This window comes from Kogia breviceps, chromosome 6 (genome assembly GCF_026419965.1).
Source record: "Kogia breviceps isolate mKogBre1 chromosome 6, mKogBre1 haplotype 1, whole genome shotgun sequence".
NCBI lineage: Eukaryota > Metazoa > Chordata > Mammalia > Artiodactyla > Physeteridae > Kogia > Kogia breviceps.
The window spans coordinates 55914263-55936814 of NC_081315.1; the positions used below are offsets into that span (position 1 = coordinate 55914263).

Sequence of the window (22552 nt, forward strand, 5' to 3'; positions counted from 1 at the left end):
CAAAAGACTATGGGGCCACGTATATACACCATGGCCTGGAGCTTTGAAGATGGCTGCTGGTTTTAACTAGACTGTGCTGATCTGTCTCTTCTGAAAAAAATATCAGAGCTTTTAATACAGCCAATATTATAGAGCCAATATTCTAGAACTTTAGTATGTGGTTTGATAATTGAAATATATATATGTAAAAGTTATATATACTATAGATTGTAATGCAGAACTAAAAAGCAGAGTTGGACTCCTTTAAAAAATTATAAATATATTTTTGAACCTGAAGGATGAGTGTCAAATATACCTGAAAGAAATCAAATTTTGGTTGCTCACTTGGGGAATCATAAATGTTTTGCTCACTCTTGTACCTTAAATTTATGTGGTTGAATATTCCTTATTGCCTTTTTAGTACTATGTTTATTCCTTTGTTTTCCACAGACATGACGCAATTATTATCTCAGGAACTGAAATGGCCAAACAAATCCAGAAAGAAATACAGCGAGGTGTGGAATCTTGGATTTCTCTTGGGAATGGAAGACCTCACCTCAGTATCATTTTAGTGGGTGATAACCCAGCAAGCCACACATACGTCAGGAAGAAGATCAAAGCCGCTGCTGCTGTAGGTGGGGACGTGTTTTAGTTGTACTTGTTACTAGATAACGTTTTCTGTTTTTACTTCAAAGTGTGATAATTATGAATGATAATTGTCAGCTAAGTGCTATTTGAGTGACATGTATTATTATTATTATTTATTATTATAGATTATTTAGGTACCGAAGTTTATATTCATTTCTTACTCTTTTTCTTCCAATTTCTTATTGAATCAATTCAGTGTGATTTTGGATCCTGTGGTGAGATGTGAGAGCAACATGTTACATTTAAAGGACCTGTTTTTGATTTAATCACATGATAAACCTGGCTAGTTCACTCTGCTGAACTTGGCCTAATAGTGGTGGTGGTGGTATTGGTATTCTTACTCTCTTCAAATCCACTAATAGTAGCTTATCACAGATGAGCGCGATTTGCTAAATGGGTTACTGGGCCAAAGAATGCATGCGAATCACGAGAAAGCATCTGTACTATTTGAAAATTCCCTCCTGATGGTGCTTTGAACATCACTTTTGTAGAAGGGCCTCTTCTTCCAGTGGGATAGGAGCAGAGGGAACCAGTCACACACCGTGTAAGACACCATCAATGAAAAAACACATCTTTGTTAAAGTGACTTTCTGTACTTGTTCTTCTTCCAGGTATCTGTAGTGAGATCATTCTAAAACCTAAGGATGTTTCTCAGGAAGAACTTTTGGATATAACCAATCAATTGAACATGGACCCAAGAGTCAGTGGTATATTAGTTCAGTTGCCACTGCCAGGTACATAATGCTCTTCTATATGTCTGGTTTGGTTAGGAGCAAGGACAGCTTTCAACATTATATCATGACACTGCGAATAATTTATAAAATATGTTCAGAAGGGGACTAGCTATTATATTAGCATGCAGTAGGTGGCAATTTCTGAATGATGTTTACAATGACTGAAAGTTGTGAAAGAAAAATGTAGGCTTTGGTAATACATCCAGTTCTTGTTTTGCACAACAGTGCAAAACCATGAAAATGACTAAGTTGAAACTGGACAAAGCAATCTTAGTAAATCAATAGGAGAATAACAATTGTTCTGTGACCTTTAAAATGTTTTCTCAAAACACTAAAAACTCTCTTACTGTGGTTTATAAATGTATAAGGAAATGAAAAATAGTAAAATTAATATTTATTCAGTACACTGTAATTTAAAACATTAGAAACATTGAGAATTAAAGTATTTTATTTCATTGCCAAAATCGTGCCAAGAGGAGTTTGAATAGTTATTTGCCGCGTTCTTATCATATGACTTATAATATGGAGCAAGCATCTTTTCTATGCCTTGGTGAATTGAACTGTCAAATTCTTTTTAAGTTTGGATCAACTTCCATTTTGTCCTTTGTCCTTTCAAAGTCATCAGATATCTCTGAGAGTTTCTTTAATGTGAAGTTTTGTTCTGGTGTCACTTCCTCTGGGGCATTGTCATCCTTTTTGTCACAATCACGTTCCTCATTTATTTTGATCAGTTTGCCTTCACTAAGTTCTTATGGCTGCATAGCTACATTGCTCCAAAGGGCAAGGTGTCAACATTCCAGGGTCATCCCCTATTTCTCATACAACCCATTTACATTGAAGCGACTTTATCTTGTTTTTACATTCATGGCTCTTACCTTCTTGCTGGCCTAGGTCTCTTCTATCCTTGCTTTGCTGTCACCATCTTCAGATCTTCTCTTCACATCCAATTTCATTTCCAGCATCATCACGTTTTATTTCTTTGTTGCACTTTCATCTTTATGGGCTAATAGCCTCTTTTGATTACTCACTTTTGTGAAATATCAAGTGAGTTATCACTGGAACACAAGGAAGCAACATGATTTGCTGTCTGTGTTTGAACTGAATAACAGATGTGCAGTGACCAAGCACTGACAGACTTTGAAAGAAGTGACATGTTAGTCACTGATCATGATGCTCATCTGTTATTTACATAGTGATTTTTGGACCAAAGAGCTAGCAGCTCTTATATAATTAGTCACAGTTAATATACCATGATAACTGAAATTTGAACTGTGTTGTTGGAAGGCTGCTGTTATTTGACTAAATTGTGGCTCTGAAATTTGTACATATTTCAATGAGCAAGGCAAGGACTGCCTGAATATTATAGATTACAGTAGTTTTGTGTAGTTTTGAGTTCTTCTGTAAGTTCTGACTCACAGAAAGTAAAGCTGTATGATGCTATCACCTGGGATCTTTGTATAGTATTAATTTTTAATTTATCCAATGATATAACTTAATATCTTAGTATATGTTATAACATTTATGCTGTTTAAATTACACCCAAAATTCACATTTCTAATTCTTTTCCTCCAATATGGCTGCATTAAAGAAAATCAGAAAGTTGGAAAGGATGTTAGAAGTTATCAAGGTTCCCCCCAAAATGCTTCTGACAGATAATACTGTAGGTTCATCCTGTTAAAATCAGCATAGTGATTTATCCCTTACTTTTATAACTACAAAACGAATTCAACACGTATAGCACACTCATTTGATATCATAGGAAATTAAGCTCTAGGAAATATCAAGGGTATATTAACATCACAAATCTGTCCAAAAATTTCTGAAATTGAGTTTAAACCCAGTTGTTTGGCTCATGCAAAGCAAGAATCTTTTTTTTTTTTTTGTACTGTGTTTGCCAAGCAATCTTCTTGTGGTTTGCAGTTTTTAACTTTCCCCCACTTATATTTGTATTACATTCAAATCATTATAGAAAACATATCACATTTCCAAATATCTAGTTTGTCTTCAGAAATTAAATTCATGTCTGTAGAAATTTTACCCCTTTATGGGCAATATTCCTTTTTGTTAAATGTATTAGCAGTTTGCCACTAGATGACACTAGTGATCTGTCTGTACTAAAATAAATTAAGTCCTGTGTTCATTTTAGAAGGTGAGAAGCCTAGAGCCAAAGGAATGATAACAAATATTTGGATGCTTTGAGAAAGGGCAATTCAAGGGCAATTTTCTATCTGGCTGAAAAGCCAATAATATACAAAATAACAGTGACTAAAATGTGTTATGTTAAGCATGTATTATGTCTTAGGCACTTCACATTTATTGATTCATTGGATCCTCACAATAACCCAATGGTGGTGGAGCTATTATTATGTACATTTTACTGATGATGGATTTAAGGTACAGAGAGGTTAGGTAACTTCCCCTAAGATCACAGAGCTGGTAATTGAGCTGGGATGTGAATCCAGGCAGACTGGTCCCTCATGCCATTACCATTATGTTACCACCCTCACCAGCATGCCGTGTTAGCTAGTGAGTAATGTGTGCTTACTAGGTGACAGGTGTTCTTTTATATGGATGATTTTATTTAATCCTCAAAACAGCCTTATAAGTAAGAATTATCTTCTTCATTTTACAGATCAGGAGACTCTATATTACTTAACCTAGACATATAGTTTGTTGGTTACTAGAAAAAGTTGGATAAAGTAGGAAATCATAAAACAATGCATTTTACCTTAAACATTGTATTATGACATAAGGTATTTATATATTAATTCATCAATCTTTTGATGTAGGTTGTCGAGGAGGAAAGTTTCCTCTTCCCTTCTAGGTTCTTCTGGCTGGTGACCTGAGATAGATTCACAGGAGAAAAATAAACAAAAGTTTAATAACATGTGTACTTGGGAGAAACGCAGGAAAACTGAGTAACTCGCCAAAATGGCTGAAGCTTTCACCTTAAATACGATCTTCAGCTAAAGACAAAAGAAGATGTTGGGCGTAGTGGTTTGGGACTTCAAAGGGGAGGAAAGCAATTCACCTGGAGATGCAAAAGCAGATGTTTGCTGGGCCATGCAGGGGCAATGGGACACAGAGTGGACTTTGATGTCTAGGCGCTGCTGAGTTTCCCCCAACACAACTAGTCCATTTTCTTTGCAGATATTTCTGGAGATACCACTATTCTGGGAATAGGTCCTTTATCTAAATTCTTTAGGCAGCTAATGGGGAGGTAAAAACACAGACTTACTGAGTCTTCTGTTTCTTAAAAATAATCAGCCTACATTAATCCTCATGCCAAAGAGACTTTTGGGGTGGCAAATTGTGCTTCCCTACAAGACCCAAGTCTCTATGGAACCTACTGTTTGGAATTTTGTGTTATCTTCTGGCATTAATAATACCTGTGAATCACTGCCTATAATTTTCAGTTTGAGATAAAACTAAGTGAAAATTCTTCTATATTTTTAAAGTGTCTCCCAGTGTTCGTGGTTGTCTTGTCCTTATCTAAGTCATTACTAATTCTTTTTAATTCTCGAGTCTTTTGAGGACATTCAACTTAGTCTTCATAGACATAACAACTCCTTGTTTGTACTGTTTTAATTAAATCACATAATTTACTGTGAAAGAACTGGCAAAAACAGGTTGAGAAATACACACACTTGTCTCTTGATTATCATGAAACTCTACTGGTAGGTGCAGGAGTAGTTTATTAATCACATTCTGATATTCTTTCAGCAAGCCCTGGGCATCAACCTGCATGCTTTAAGAAGACGTGGAACTCATTAGTCATTTTGATAGGTTGTGTTGGGGAAGGGCAAATTTCCCCTCTATCTCTGTTAAGTTTTGTGGCTGGACTACTACACAAGGCAGATTAACAGGAGAAAAAGAAACAAACTTTAACTTACGCACATGGAGGTCCCACAGTCATGTGACCTAGGAAGTGGCCAAAGCAGGCAGCTTTTATAGTTTTAAGACAAACAAACAATAAATTTGTGAGGAATTCACAGGACAAAGAAAATTAGGCTTTGGGTGCTTAATTAGTGAAGAATCTAAGCAGAGTTTGAGTTTGGGATGGTAAACTAAAGGAGTAACAAGTTTTGTCTATATGTTTCTTGCCCCCAATTCCCAATCTCTGGAAATCAGGGTGTCCTTCTACCTTCAGATGCAAGGAGTCACCTTTCATGAGAGATTTATTTCCTACTTTCAAGGAGACAGAGAGGAGGGTCAGAGTGTCCCTCTTACAATGGCTCTTTCTTAAGTAATTAATTCAAAATAATTAATATGCCATTGAGACGTATTTTGGGATGGCCTGCCCTGATCCTCAACAGTTGGCTATGTGTAAGTGGATTGACATAGCCTCTCTCCGGTACATGTCTTATAAGATTGTTATAATGAACCAATGAAACAATGAGCAAATGAACAAATGAAATGATTCTAGTCAATTACATCTCCAATTTTCCATCATTTCGTTAATAATCTGGATTCCAAGTTATTTCTTCATTAGAAGTCCGAAATTATTTTTCACAATTAGGGCACTATCTTGAGCAAAAGAAATTCTAAATTAGAATTATAATTCTGGTATTGGAATATAAACTTGCATAAGGATTAAACAGAATGTGCAAGCAGTTTTCATGCATCTCATTTGGGTAAGAAAGCAAAGAAATGAGAGAGAATTCTGTCCTATTTGATGGTAATGAATCTATCACAGGCTTAAGCCCATGCTTTGTTCAGGAGCTGTGTGACTTTGGTCCCGGATTGAAAGTACTCAGGATAAAATTGTGTGTCCACATTCAACATGGTCTGGCTGTTTGTCCTGTAGCTGGTCCTACATCTAGGGAGAGATGAAACAATCATATGTGGATGCTTCCCTACTCCTTTCCTAACTGTGCATAGATTCTATCAGTATCAATAAGTGATCATTTTGTCAGGGCCAGAATGATGTCTGCTATTCATGTTGTATATATTTTTCTTCTAATTACATATTATTTGCTTTTAACTTTTATTGAGTTACATCTATTAAACTTATATTAAATATCATTTGTAGAGTATGTCAACTGAAGAAAAATGCACACCCTAAAAGTTGAGAGTTAAGTTTTATTTGGGGACATTACTGAGGACTGTAGCCTGGGAGACAGCCTCTCAGGTAGCTCTGAGAAACTACTCCAAAGAAGTAAGGAAGGAGCTAGGATATCTAGGAGTTTTTGCTGGAAAAAAAAAAAAAAGGTAGTTGAACATCAAAAGATTACTGGTAATCACAAAAAGCAGACATCTCAAGTTAATGATTTTAGTGATTTTCTATGTATGGGAAGATGCAAGAGTCTGGGCTCATTGACATTATTCCTTAGATATGCATCTTAACTATCTAAGGGTCAGTATCCAGAGTACAGAATGTTTCCTGTTTTTCTCCATCCTGAATTACCCTCAGGGTGCACTGTTAAGCAGGGGGTGGGGTGACTACAGTGGTTGATGGCTTGATGATGGGCAAGCAACATTTGTTGTTGACTGGAATGGCAGGCAACATTCCCTTTCCACAAGTATGTGTCAGTTTGTAGTGTTAAAAATAAGGTGGAATAAAGGTCTTTAAAACTTGGGAACCAGTGACATTCTTTCTGGACTAAAGCAATAAAGGGAAATGATAGTGACCACAAGCTTGAAGCACACTGGAAATTTGCTATAAATGTTTGTTGTAGGGTGGTATTTGCTACAGGGTGAATTTGGTTTAAAAGGGTTTAAATTATATGAATTATATGAAAGCATTCAGATGTAAGTCTGCAAAACAGCAATCACTCAATTAAATTTTAATGTGTTTTTTTACAACTACTGCTCCATGATAACTATTACTAGTATTAGTAATGGTGGTTTTTATCATTTATTATTGCCAGACATTGTTATAAAGTGCTTTATATATAAGAAATCATTTAACACTCAGAACAACCCTTAACAGTAGGTACATTTTTTTTTGATCTGTGGTTTATAGTTAAGGAAACTGAATTGAGAAACTTGTGTAAGGTCACAACAAGTGAGTAGCAGAGAAGTACCAGGAGACCCAATTATAGTATTCTTTCAATCATAATCACAGTCCCACAACTGAGACTGCAAATCAAGCACCAAGAGAGATGCTTACTCACCTTTTTGTATTTTCTTGCTTTCTAAGAAATCTACCTCTCGTCTATTTCTGGGAAAAAAAATTATTAGGTAGAATGGGAAAACTTATTCTATCTTATCTATCTTTTTCTAAAATAGTTTTTCAAATATTTCCCTTCATTTATCTAGTTTGAAGCCTTTGAGGATTAACATCTTCCAATTTATGTAAGAGGACTGAACAGTGAAATCAGAATGAATAGGATTAAAGGATTAAATATAGAGAGGGCAAGTAAGAAAAGGGAGAATTCGCGGTGTAGATATAACAAAGACAAAATTTTCTAGAATTTAGTAGGCATAAAAGTATGGATATTGACCTAATTAGTGCATGTAGATATGTATATTTGTCTAAAACTTGATTCTTCATTTAGAGAAACAAGATCTTGCTATAACTGCTCTTCTTGAGAGCTTGTGGAATTTATGTATGCAGAATACTTTTTACTCTATTTTTAATGTTCTTGACCAGAGTGGGAAATTTTCATCACTCTGGACTCCTCAGTTTTTGTAGAGCTTCTTTTCTGTTTATTTCTAAATAATTTCTAAATTAGACTTGACCTTTGTTATAGCTCCCCCCATTTCTTTATGGAGAAAAATGATTCCACATAGAGTATTTCATTGCTTTTTAGTAATATGTTTCTTCCGCTAGACTATTAGTTCCATCAAAGCAGGGGCAATTGGAGTCAACGTTTTTATTCCACCTTGCATCATGGTAGACTCTTAGTGAATGTTATTGCTGGAATGAATGAACCCTGTAGTTTCACAGCTATTGCTTTGTGTGTATGTGTGTCATTGAAGGTTCATCCTTCTACCTATTCTTCTACACCTAAGAGAGTAGTGTGTAAGTTCTGTCACTGATCAGGATTTGATGAGGATCTTATACCCCCATACCCTTGAAGGCTTCCTAAGTGATAGTATTTATTATATAAAGGACATGCTAGGATAATGTACATTTTATTACTTGAATAGGACTTTAGCCTCTGACCTCTTAACTACATTGATTATCTTTCAAACATACTGAGACTGACTTCTTTCCAACTTTTAGGCCTTAGCTTAAATGCCACTGGCTCAGAGAGCCCTTCCCAGCCCATACCTTCTAAAATTACTTTAATTCTGTCAATTCCTATGCTAGATCTGCTTTTTTCTATGGCAGACAAATAAAGTACTCCAAATATCCACATGTTCCCTTACCTTTCCCAACTTCTCCTAGGTTGGGGCCATGTGACTTCTGGTTACTGGACTGTTAGGGAAAGTGACTTTTTTGAGCCACTTCTGGACTGAGATGGTTAAAAGCTACGTGGCCCCCATCCCCTCTCCCCCTTTTGTTACAGTTATCATGAAAGCTATGTGTTATAGATGATTGCCAGTTATGAGAAGAAAGGAAGTGGGATTCTTAACAGAGGCTTACGTGAGTAAGAAATAAGTATCCTTTCATAAGTGATTGGGATTTCATATTAAAACACACACACACACAAACACAAATGTGATGAAAACTATAAACACACAGATCTAAGAAGCTCAACGAACTCCAAGCCCATAAAATATGAAAAAACTATACCCAAAACACAAAAATCACATTGTTCAAATGCAGTGTGATAGAAAAAATTTTGAAAGCAGCAAGAGGGAGGAAAATGTCACATTATATACGGAGAAACAAAAAGAAGGAAATAGCAGATTTCTTGTCAAAAACACTGTAAGCAAGAAGACAGTGGAACACCTTGATTTTTAAAAGAAAGAAAAAAACCCTATTGATCATGAATTCTATACTCAGTGAAAATATCTTTAAAAACCAAAGGCAAAAGAGCATTTTTTAGACATTTAGGAAGAGTAGAATTCAGACAGAGCTGAAAACAATCAACAGCAAACCCACACTATAAAAAATGGAAGTCCTGGGCTTCCCTGGTGGTGCAGTGGTTGGGGGTCTGCCTGCCGATGAGGGGGCGTGGTTTTGTGCCCTGGTCCAGGAGGATCCCACATGCTGCGGAGCGGCTGGGCCCATGGGCCATGGCCGCTGGGCCTGCACGTCTGGAGCCAGTGCTCCACGACAGGAGAGGCCACAGCAGTGAGAGGCCCGCGTAAAGCAAAAAAAAAAAAAATTAAAAAAGTCCTTCAGGCAGAAAGAAATGATACCAAATGAAAATATGTATCTACCCAGAGGAATGAAGAACAATGGAAATGGTAGCTACATGAGTAAGTATATCTGATATTTTTCTTATTAGTCAAATAATTTTAGAATATAATTGGTATTTATCCCAAAATAAAAACAATTTAATGTGTGGTTTGTAACATGTACAACAATAGCACAAAAGTCAGAAAGGAAGAAATGATAGGACATTGTTGTTAGATTCTTATGCTATATGTGAAGTGATATATCACTTGAGGGTAGACTGAAATAAGTTAAAGCTGCATACTATAAAATCACAAGCAACTGCTAAAAAAAACCACACAGCAAAGAGTTATAGCTAATAATCCAGTAAAAGAGATAACATCCAATAATTTAAAATGTTCAAATTATTCTAAAGGAGGAAAGAAAATGGGGGAATGATAGATTTAATCACATAACTGTAATGTTGTATATAATCCAATTAGATGTCAGAGGTTGTCAGATTGAATAAAAAACAAGACCCAACTATATGGTGCCTACAGAAAATACATTTTAAGTATAAGGATCCAGAGAGGTTAAAAGAAAAGGGATGTAAAAGACACACTATATTAACATAAATCAAAAGAAAACTGGAGTGGTTATGTTAATAGCAGGCAAAGTATATTTCAGAGCAATGGATACTACCAAGAATAAAGAAGGTCATTCCACAGTAATAAAGGAGTTAGTTTATCAAACAGAAATAGCAACCTCAATTGTTTATATACCTAAGAAGAAAGCATTAACAAAAATTAATAGAATTGTAAGGAAAATAGACAAATCCAAAATTATAATCATAGATTTTAGTACCTCTCTCTCAATAACTGAGAGAACAAGTGGAGAGAAAATCAGTAAGAACAAAGATTTGAAGTAGAATATCATCCAATTTGATCTAATTGACATTTACAGAACACTCTCCCTGCAAACAACAGAATACACATTTTTTTTCAAGTTCACATAGATTATTTACCAAGAGATAACATATTCTAGGCTATAAAGCAAATCTCAAATGTAGAAGGATTTACATTACCTAAAGCATTTTCCTTCACCACAATGGAGTTAGACTAAAAATCACTAGCAGAAAAATATCTGGAAAATTCCCAAATATTTGGAAACTAAATAACCCATGTGTCAAGTAAGAAAATAAAATGGAAGTTAGAAATCACTTTTAACTTTTCAATGAAAATACCACATATCAAAATTTATGGTATGCTGCTAAAAAATTACTTAGGAGGAAATATATAGCACTAAACACCTATCTTAGGAAAGAAGAAAGGTCCCACATCAACAACCTCAGCTCCCACCTTAAGATACTAGAGGGCTTCCCTGGTGGCGCAGTGGTTGAGAATCCGCCTGCTGATGCAGGGGACATGGGTTCGTGCCCCGGTCCGGGAAGATCCCACATGCCGCGGAGCGGCTGAGCCCGTGAGCCATGACCGCTGAGCCTGCGTGTCCAGAGCCTGCGCTCCGCAACGGGAGAGGCCACAGCAGTGAGAGGCCCACGTACCGCAAAAAAAAAAAAAAAAAAGATACTAGAAAAAAAGAAGAGCAAGTTTAAGACAAAGTAAGGACAAGAAAGGAAATAATAAAGATCAGGGAAGAAATTAATGAATTAGAAAACAAAAAAATAATGACGAAAATAATGAAATGAAAGCTAGACTATCAGGGAAAAAGGAAGATACAAATTACCAATATCAGGAATGAGAAAGATAACATCACTATAGATTTTACAGATATTTAAAGGATAAAAGGGAATATGTAAGACAACTTTATGCCAGTTAATTTGGCAAATTAGAGGAAATGGACTACTTTCTTGAAAGATACACACTGCCAAAGCACACTCAAGAAGAAATAGAGAACCTGAATAACTCTTATTAAAAAATTGACTTTGTAGTGAAAATCCATTCCACAAAGAAAGCTCCATGTTCAGATGGCTTTACTGGTGAAGTCTACCAAATATTTAGAGAAAAAATAATATTAAAGAGGAGGAAATACTTCCTAAGTCATTATATGAGGCCACCATTACTCTGATACCAAAAAACAGGCAAAGACATTACAAGAAAGGTAAACCACAGAACAGTATCTTTCATGAACATAAATGAAAAAGGTATTAACAAAATTTAACAAATAAAATCCAACAATATATAAAAAGTATCATTCATCATGACAAAAATTCATCATGACTTTTATTACAGGAATGCAATATTGGTTTAACATTAGAAAATCAAACAATGTATTTCACCACATTAACAAACTAAAAATGGAAAGTCATATGATTATCTCAATAAATAGATTAATGTTTTGGTAAATTCATTGATTCCTGATAAAAAACTGTCATATAACTAATAATAATAAAAGGGAACTTCCTCAAGCTGATAAAGGACACATATTTAAAAATTCACAGCTAACATCATAGTTCTTTATGAAAGATAATATTTTCCTCTTATGATCAGGAAGAAATCAAGAATGTCCATTCTTATCATGTCTATTCATGGAGATTCTAACCAACACAGAAGGTAAGGCAAGGAAAATAAAAAGCAGATAACATGATTGTCTATGTAGAAAATCCAATGGAATCTAGAAAAAAAAAGCTACTAATACTAATAAATGAGTTTAACAAGGTTGGAAGATACAAGATTGATATGCAAATATCAATCTCCATTCTATGTATTAGCATCAAATATCAGATACTGAAATGAAAAGAGACATTTAAAGTAGCATCAAAAATGTGAAATCTTCAGGCATAAATTTGACAAAAGATGTGAGAACCTGTACATTGAAAACTCCAAAACATTCCTGAGAGAAAGAAGACCTAAATAAATCAATATATTATGTTCATGGGTTGGAAGACTAAATATTGTTAAGTTATCTTCAAATTAATTTGTAGATTCGAGGCAGTCCCAATTAAAATCCCAGCATACTTTTTTGTAGCAGTTGATAAACTGATTGTCAAATTCATATAGAAATGCAAAGTACCTAGAATAGTTAAAACAGCTTTGAAAATGAGTAATATTATTGAAAGAGTAATACTTCCTGATTTTAAGACTAATCAAACATCTTAAAGTCAAAGGATACAAACTTCCAGTTATCAAATAAATGTCATGGCGGTGTAATGCACAGCACAGTGACTAAGATTAATAATACTGTATGGCATATTTGAAAGTTCTTAAGAAAGTACATCTTAAAAGTCCTCATCATAAGAAAAAAAAATTTTTGACTATATGTAGTAAGGGATGTTAACTAGACTTATTGTGGTGATTATTTTGTAATATATGTAAATATTGAATCATGTTGTACATCTAAAACTAATATAATGTTATATGTCATTTATACCTCAATTAAAATTTGTTAAAAAGACTAATTATAAAGCTACAGTAATCAAGACAGAGTGCTATTGAAATCAGGGTAGAGAAACATCAATGGGCAAAAATTGGAAGTCCACAAATAGATCCACACCTATATTAACAACTAATTTTTGACAAAGGTGGAAAGACAAATTAGTGCAGAAAGGATGTGCTTTTCAATAATGGTGGTGGAACAGTTGGGTTGCATATGGATATAAAACAAGAACTTGATAAATTAGATTTCATCAAAATTTAAAGCCATATGACACAGGAATCCCACTAATGGGCATATACGCTGAGAAAATGATAACTCAAAAAGAGTCATGTACCAAAATGTTCATTGCAGCACTATTTACAATAGCCAGGACATGGAAGCAACCTAAGCATCCATTGACAGATGAATGGCTAAAGAAGATATGGCACATGTATACAATGGAATATTACTCAACCATAAAAAGAATAAAATTGAGTTATTTGTAGTGAGGTGGATGGACCTAGAAACTGTTATACAGAGTGAAGTAAGTCAGAAGGAGAAAAACAAATACCGTATGCTAACACATATATATGGAATCTAAAAAAAAACAAAAAATGGTTCTGAAGAACCTAGGGGCAGGACAAGAATAAAGACACAGACATAGAGAACGGACTTGAGGACACGGGGAGGGGGAAGGGTAAGCTGGGAAGAAGTGAGAGAGTGGCATGGACATATGTACACTACCAAATGTAAAATAGCTAATGGGAAGCAGCCGCATAGCACAGGAAGATCAGCTTGGTGCTTTGTGACCACCTAGAGGGGTGGGATAGGGAGGGTGGGAGGGAGATGCAAGAGGGAGGGGATATGGGGATATATGTATATATATAGCTGATTCACTTTGTTATAAAGCAGAAATTAACACACCATTGTAAAGCAATTATACTCCAATAAAGATGTTAAAAAATAAAATAAAATAAAACTTATGCTCTTCAAAAGATACTATTAAAAGAATGAGAAGATAAGGCAGATGAGAAGAAAATATTCGCAGAGCATATATTTGATAACATATGTATATGTGGATTATATGAAGTGCTCTCAAACATCAATATCAAGAAAATGAAAACAACCCAGTTAAACCAAGCCCACCTCTAGCCAGAATAACATAAATCCTTTTGTCCTTAAAACGAGAAAAAACTGAACAAACTGAAAATCAATACTTTTCTTGACCCATCAGATAACTGAGGTTTCAGGGCAAACCACCATCCCAAAATCTGGAGAGATTAAAAAAATCCAGAAAGTTGCAACCAAGATCTGTTGACCTGTACAGAAGCTACTGGAGCCATAAACTGATGGAAACAATGTAATTGGGAATTTTGATGAATTTCTGGAAGTAAAGTGTGTACTAGCATAAGAATGAGAAACTCCTGGGGGCCCTAGTCTTGGATGTAGCTTTCAAAAAAAAAATGACAAGACATGCCAAAAGGCAAAGAAAAACAGTCTGAAGAAACCAAAAAGCATCAGAACAAGATTCATATCTGACACAGATTTTGGAGTAATTAGGAAATTTAAGATAACTATGATTAATATATTAAGGGCTCTGGTGGAAAAAGTAGACAATATACAAGAACAGATGGGTAATGAAAGCAGAGAGGTGGAAACTCTAAGAAAGATTCAAAAAGGAATGCTGAAATAAAAAACACTTTAACAAAAATGGAAAATGCATTATGGTCTCAATTGTAGACTGGACATGGCCAAGAAAAGAAGCAGTAAGCTTGAGAATATATAAGTAGACACTTCTCAAATTGAAATGCAGAGAGGAAAACAAAAAAGACAGAAGAGAACATCCAAAAACTATAGGACATTTTCAAAAGGTATAACATACACACAGTTGGAATACCAGGAGAAGAGAGAACAGGGCAGAAGAGATATTTGAAGTAATAATGGCTAAAACTTTTCAAAATTAATAACAGATACCAAACCATAAAGAACACCAAACAGGATAAATACCAAAAATCGTCAAAATATTTGAACAGATACTTCACCAAAGAAGAAATACAAATGATAAATAAGGACATAAGTAGATACTCAACATCTGTAGTCGTTAGAGAAACTCGAATGGAAACTATAATAAGATACTACTACACACCTATTAGAATGGCTGATATTAGAACTACAACTGACAATACCATATATTGGTGAGGATGTGTTGCCAGTGGGAATGCAAAATGGTACACTTTGAAAAATAGTTTGTCAGTGTCCTAAAAATTTACATGTATATATTTATTATACGGTCCATCCATTCCACAACTATGTATTTACTTAAAGAAAAAGATATGTGTCAATATAAAGACTTGTATATGCAAGTTCATATAAGTATGATTTGCAATAGCCAAAAGCTATAAACAACTCAAATATGCATCAACAGGTGAATAGATATTAACTGTGGTTTATCTATACAATGGACTATTACCTAGCAGTAAAAAAAAGGAATGAAATATTGATGCGCACTCCAGCTTGGGTGAATATCAAGATAATTATGCTGAGTGAAATTATCCATACAAATAAGAGTACATACGCTGTGGCTCTATTTATGTAAAACTTTATGTAATACAAACTGATGTATAGTGACAGAAAGCAGATCAGTGGTTATTAGTCTGCTGGGGCTGCTATACCAAAATAGCATAGACTGGGTGCCTTAAATAACAAAAATTTATTTTCTCACAGTTCTGGAGCCTGTCTGAGATCAGGGTGCCAGCATGGTCGGGTTGGTGAGAGCTCTCTTCCTGGCTTTCAGACAGACAACCCCTTCTTTCTGTGTCTGCACATGGCAAAGAGAGCAAGCTCTCTGGTGTCTCTTCTTATAAGGGCAGTAATCCCATCATGAGGGCCCCACCCTGATGACTTCATGTAAACCTAATTACATGTCATTATATTAGGGGTTGGGGAATTCAACATATGAATTTTGGGGGGACACAATTCAGCCCATAGCAAGTGGTTAAAAGTAGTTGGAGGTGAGGGGACAGGAAAGGGAGGGAGGAAGGGATGAGGAAAAGGAGCCTGTGGAAACTTTTAAGGGTGGTGTATATGTTCATTATCTTGATTGTGGTGATGGTTTCACAAGTATATACATATGTCAAAGCCTATCAAATTGTACACTTTAAATACATGCAGTGCATTATATTCAAATATTCTTAAATAAAGCTGTTTTTAAAAATCTATTAGGAATACAAATAAATGCAATAAAACTATATGGAAAGGAAGTCAAGGGAATGATAAGCACAGGATACAGGATGAAGTTTACCTAAGGCTGGAGCAGGAAATGAGGTGGGTTCATGGGCGAAATATATGATTAAATATAGACTACTGTCAAGTCCATAACTTTTGTTTGGGGTGGTGGATTTGCATATATCTAACTTATTATGAAAAATAACTAATTAATAATTTAAAATTCGATTGTGCTTGGACCAATATTGAAATTGTGTCACAATCCATTCAACCAATTTATTCATTTAAGGTTTATGCAGAGAAAAAGGTCCAGATTTTAAACAATATTTTATTCAAATCCTTTCTAAAATGATTTTAGTGTTAACATAGAAACAAAGGCATCCCCACAATACCATTTATCTACTTAAAAACATTTTCTCATAGGTAACATTTCTATCAGAGAATTTATGTGGGGATGTGTGGGAACAATATGGAAAATTCTCCTGCTGTGGTTTATGAAAACCACATGATGGCAGCATCAGGCAAGCAGTGACTTAAAAAAAAAAAGTTTAATGGTTTATACTGAAAGCTGAGTAAATCATTTTGATATGATTTACCTATCAGTGGGATTGGTAGGTCCCTGTAGCCATATGTGTCTCTTCCTATTCATTTCCAGATGGAAGCCATCCCAAGAGTTAGTCACTCAGATCTATATAATTACATCTTTTTGAGCAGTTGCTATCATAAACATACTATATCATGTAACTTGAGATTATTTACTTTTCAAAGTATCTTCAAAATCTGGAATTTCTTGGATCAACAATAGTTACTTCTTTTCTTTTTCATATTTTTCTCTTTTCTTTATCATGATATCTTCATGTATTTTTAAGTGCATTCAGCTTTGATAAAGAATTTACCAAAATCAAAAGGCCCTTTGAAACATGTGGGTATTTCTTTGTAGAAAGTCTTTCAAGAGAAGTATTTGTATGATTGTTCTCTGACGCTCTTTGTTCATTTACTGGTTCCAAAAATATTTACCTAGAATCCAACCTATTCATATGTATGTGTCTGTGATAGTCACTAGGGGAAAGGGGTAGTTAGAAAACAGTTTGAGACTCACTGTCCTTGAGAAGTTTGCAAGCAAGTCCCTAAAACACAGCATCTCTTCTTTTCCCTTTTGTGTAAAAGAAGCTCATCAGAATACACATGCTCACTTATCCAACTTTTTCCTCTGTGGAATAGACACTGTTTCAAGTTTACTACAATGTATTTGACAGAAGTCACCGTGTATAGTGTCTAGGAATCCAAGGGCTTAATAAACCAGGGTGTCTTCAACACTGCTTCTGAAAAATAAGGCAATTTTTGGATCTCCATGTACTTTTCATATGACTCAAGAAACTCTTAAGGGTCGAAGGTAGCAACCTTCGCGTGACGTGTAGGTTCCCACTTCATTAACTTTTTTTAATAGCCTATGAAGTAAGCCTGCCTAGGAATGTCCTCGTTTCGTGGCTATAGGAGAAAGAGGCTAAGGAAGATCCACCGCTTTCTGACCTAGAGAACACCTCCCACTCCACCTCCAAGCTCTATTGTTTTCTCAGATTTGGGGGTAGAGTAATACAGTGAGATAATAGTCACTTCGCATTCCCATTTTGTCCTCTTACCCCTTGATGATGAAACAGTTCTAAAATGATATTGGGTAAGTGGTAAGACCTGGTAAGTATTTTCTATCTTGAAACATTGATGTAGAACCCAGAGGGTGTAACATGTATTGGGTTGAGAACAGTGAACACAGCTTCCAAAAGTATATCTCTCATTTACTCCCAGAAAATAATTAACTCATTAAGAGGCTGCAGCTAAATAATTTGATTAGGCAGATCTTTATTCCTTTAGAATATAAGCTCCAGAGATTAAGAGTTTTGTTTGTTTGGTTAGCTTATATATCCTAAACCCTTAGAACAGTGCCAGGCACATGGTAGACAATACATATTTAAATATTATAAATACATAAATATTTATTGAGTGAATAAATGAGTGAATTTTCAGAGGCCTTGTCTACACTTGTTCAGAGTGTGGACTTTAATGTATCAGCATAAAGCTTTGCCTGAGATTTCTTATTTTTCAAGTCCTGAAAGGAAAAAAAAATGAAAAACAAACAGACATGAATCTTTTACATTAAATTTATATCTGAGGATATAAAAGTGCCAAATATCTAATAATGTAGATGCAGCTATTGACAAATCAAAATTTTAATGAAAGCCATTTTGGTTTTAATTGTATTTGAAAAAGATGGATGTCAGAGGTTGTAGAAGGATCAGACAACTTTTTCTTCTATTAGTCATTCTAATTGTCTGCAGGTTTCCACTTATTTGTCTCAGCTTCTTCATTTATAAATCAAGGGTAATTGTAGTCATTTATTCAACAAATTTCCAAGCACTGTGCTTTGTGCTAGGAATACATCAATGAAAAAAATAAGAAGACAGAAAGTTCTGTCCTTGCTGAGTAGTAGGAAAGACAGACAACAAAAAATAAACACAATAAATAAGTAATTACTGTATATCTATTAGAAGTTGATATGCTATGGGAAAAAAGAAAAAGTAGAGAATGGTAAAGAGGATTGGGATGTTCGGGAGATGTTCAGGGATGTTATATTTTTATTTTATAGTATTTATTATACAAAAGACATGCTAGAATAATGCACATTTTATTACTTGAATAGGGTTTAGCCTTTGACCTCTTAACTACATTGGTTATCTTTCAAACATACGGGGGCTGACTTCTTCCCAACTTTCAGGTCTTAGCTGAAATGCCACTGGCTCAGAGGGCCCTTCCCAGCCCTTCTGAAATTTTTAAAATTCTGTTAATCCCTATTTTAGATATGCTTTTTTCTGTGGCAGACAAATAAAGTACTCCAAACATGCACATTTTTCCTTACATTCCCCATCTTCTCTTAGCAACTAGGCTTCAGACTTCAAAGGGGAGGCAGGCAATTCACCTGGAGATGGAAAAGCAAATGTTTAGTAGACAAATATTTGCTGGGCCATGAAGAGATAGTGGGGCACAGAGTGGATTCTGATTTCTGGGTCGTGCCTAGTTTCCCCCAGCAACCTAGCCCATATTCTTTGCAGATTATCCCTGGTGATACCTCTATTCTGGGAACAGGTCTTTTATTTAAATTCTTTAGGCAGCTAAGGGGGAGGTAAAATGAAATCCTCATGCCAAAGAGACACATTTTGTTGTGGCAAATTTTCTCCTTCACAGTATGAAGTAGGGATTGTGGCTCAGTTTGGTTTTTTTCTATATGGCTGTCAAATTGTTCAAGTATTATTTGTTGAAAGGACTTTCTTTTTCCCATTGAATTGCTTTTGGCAACTTTGTAAAAAGTCAAATAACTGTATAAGTGTTAGTCTAAAGTTGGGCTTTCTATTCTGTTTCATTGATCTATTTGTCTATCCCTACACTAGCACCACACTGTCTTGATTACTGTAGCTTTGTAGCAAATCTTGCAGTCAGGTATTGTAAGTCCTTTTTGCTCATTTTCAAGATTTTTTTGGATATTCTAAGTCCTTTGCATAGCCATATAAATTTTAGAATCAGTTTGTCAACTTCTACCAAAAAATCTTCATAGGATTGTGATTGAGATTACATTGAATCTATAGATCAAATTGGAAGAATTGACATCTTAATATTATTGAGTCTTCCAATCCATGAATATGGTACACCCTCCATTTATTTAGGTCATCTGTCAGCAACATTTTGTAGTTTTCATTTTAAAAATCATGCCCCCAATTTTAAAATATATTCCTAAGAATTTTCTGATCTGTGAGTTTTTATAAATAGAATTATTTAAATTTCATTTTTTAGTATTTGCTTTTTCTATACAGAAATACAATTGATTTTTTTTATATATTGACTTGGTATTCTATGATCTTGCTAAATTCACTTTATTTTTTGTTTCATTGTTTTATATATTCTTTAGAATATTCTGCATAAACAACCTTTGGAGTGGCTAGAGAGTTTTACTTCTTTCTTTCTGATCTTTAGAACTCTTTTTTATTTTCCTTATCTTATTACACCAGCTAGGATCTCCAATAAAATGCTGCATAGAAATGGTGGGGGTGGACACCCTTTCCACCTTCTGATCTTGGGAAAAAGGTTCAGTATTCCATTATGAAGTATAATGTTAACTGTAAATTTTTTATTTTTATTTTTTGTGAATGCCTGTCATATTGAGGACTTCTAGCTTTGCTTTGCCCTTGGTGAGCCACAGCTGCATTCTGTTTAGTTCTCTTAGTGTTAGATGGGCTGCTTGGAGTTTGCCTCTTGTGTGTGTTGTTCAGGGGTCAGTCAGAGATTTGGGAAGAATTTATAGACACAAGTTGAGTCTCCCCTCTGTGGTTTTCTCTTTTCCTGGGTATATCCCTTCAATTTCCAGTTTCTGTAGTAGCCCAAACTTTGTCCTTTGATTCCTCAAGCAAGTAAGACTGCAGATTTCTATCCAAATTCTAACTGTCCTTTGTCTAGAAAAACCTCCAAAATGGAAACACTTTCACTGATATTCCTTTTAGATGTCCATTCTCTTCCAAATCTGTCTGCTTCTAGTAACTCTCCAGTGTCAGATAGCAGTGTTTTTTTCATTTAAAAATTTTACATTTTACATTCCATTTCCAGTTATTATAAAATATTGGCTATATTCTCTGTATTGTATGATACATCCTTGATACTTCTATTTTAATATAATTTTTCCAATGTTTACAGTTGTTTCCTGTGAGAAGTTTGGTCCAATGTAAACAACTTCAACATTATCAGACATGGAACTTACATTTTAAAATAATGTGGTTGAAATAGTTCTTACAGAGAATGTGGAAATTAAGCAAAGATTTTAAAGAAGAGAGGGATTTAGCCAAAGTAGCAGGTTTTTTTGAAAAGCCTCCAGGCAGACACAAGAGCAATATCCAAGGTGGGAAATACCTGATATGTTAGAGGAATAGCAAGAAGAGCAGGGTTTTGAGGAAAAGAGTGGTGTAAGCAGACATGCATTTGAGAACAGTATGGAGGTTCCTTAAAAAACTAAAAATAGAACTACCATATGACCCAGCAATCCCACTACTGGGCATATACCCTGAGAAAACCATAATTCAAAAAGAGACATGTACCCCAATGTTCATTGCAGCACTATTTACAATAGCCAGGACATGGAATCAACCTAAATGTCCATCAACAGATGTATGGATAAAGAAGATGTGGTACACATATTCAATGGAATATTATTCAGCCATAAAAAGGAACGAAATTGAGTTATTTGTAGTGAGTTGGATGGACCTAGATTATGTCATACATAGTGAAGTAAGTCAGAAAGAGAAAAACAAATACCGTATGCTAATGCATATATATGGAATCTAAAAAAGTGGTACTGATGAACCTAGTGGCAGGACAGGAATAAAGATGCAGATGTAGAGAACACAGACTTGAATACACGGGTGGGGGGTAAGGGGAAGCTGGGATGAAGTGAGAGGGTGGCATGGACATATATACACTACCAGCTGTAAAATGGATGGCTAGTGGGAAGCTGCTGCAGAGCACAGGGAGATCAGCTCAGTGCTTTGTGACAACCCAGAGGGACGGAATAGGGAAAGTGGGAGGGAGGTTCAAGAGGGAGGAGATATGGGGATATGTGTATACATATAGCTGATTCACTTTGTTGTACAGCTGAAATTAACACAACATTGTAAAGCAATTATACTCCAGTAAAGATGTGGAAAAAAAATAACCTCTGCTATTTTGTGAATAGATTATATGGATGCAAATATAGAAGCAAATAATTAGCTAGGAGAATTAGTTGTTGCAGGAGTTCACAGGAGAGATAATGGTCACTCAAACTAGAGTGGACATGGTGAGGCTAGTGAAGGGCTAGATAGTGAAGGAAGAACCAACAGATTTTTCAATAGATTAGATGTTGTGTGTGAAAGTGAGGTGTTCAGAATGTCTGCAGGTTTTTCTGGCAAGTAAGGACGGTTTCTGTATAACACAGAAGGATGGAATTGCCATCAGCTGAGTTGCAGAAGGCTATGGGTGAATCAGTTTAATAAGACAAAATCTGTGCCCTAAAAGGCTCACACTCATAAGTAAGAGAGATACTTAAACAACCAACGTGATCAACTAACTGAAGTAATGTGGTAAGTGCTTTTTATAGTAGTTCTATGGGGACCAGAAGAGATAAAAAGTATCATTTCACTTTGTGATGAGGGAACAGCTGAGAAGGGATCAATATATTGAAGAATAAATAGGAAACAACAGGGAGGAAGGAATTAGTAATGGAAAAATTAGTAATGGAAAAATAATCATGAGCAAGAACGTAGAAATGCAAAAATTAATGTTAAGGGCTTGGGAATGGGACACAGATTGG

At 35.1% G+C, this 22552-nt stretch overlaps 1 protein-coding gene across 9 annotated transcripts in view; it reads left to right on the forward strand.

Annotated features, from left to right (window-relative positions):
* The window catches only part of MTHFD2L (methylenetetrahydrofolate dehydrogenase (NADP+ dependent) 2 like), a 130359-nt gene that overhangs the window by 16890 nt on the left and 90917 nt on the right, over positions 1–22552 (forward strand). For 8 of the 9 annotated variants that reach the window (XM_059065904.2, XM_067035836.1, XM_067035834.1 and 5 more), the window contains 2 exons: positions 430–614; positions 1239–1361. In XM_059065904.2, coding sequence (XP_058921887.1) covers positions 430–614; positions 1239–1361 — 308 coding nt within the window. The remainder of the gene's footprint in view (positions 1–429; positions 615–1238; positions 1362–22552) is intronic. The other variant, XM_059065910.2, reaches the window with a different exon arrangement.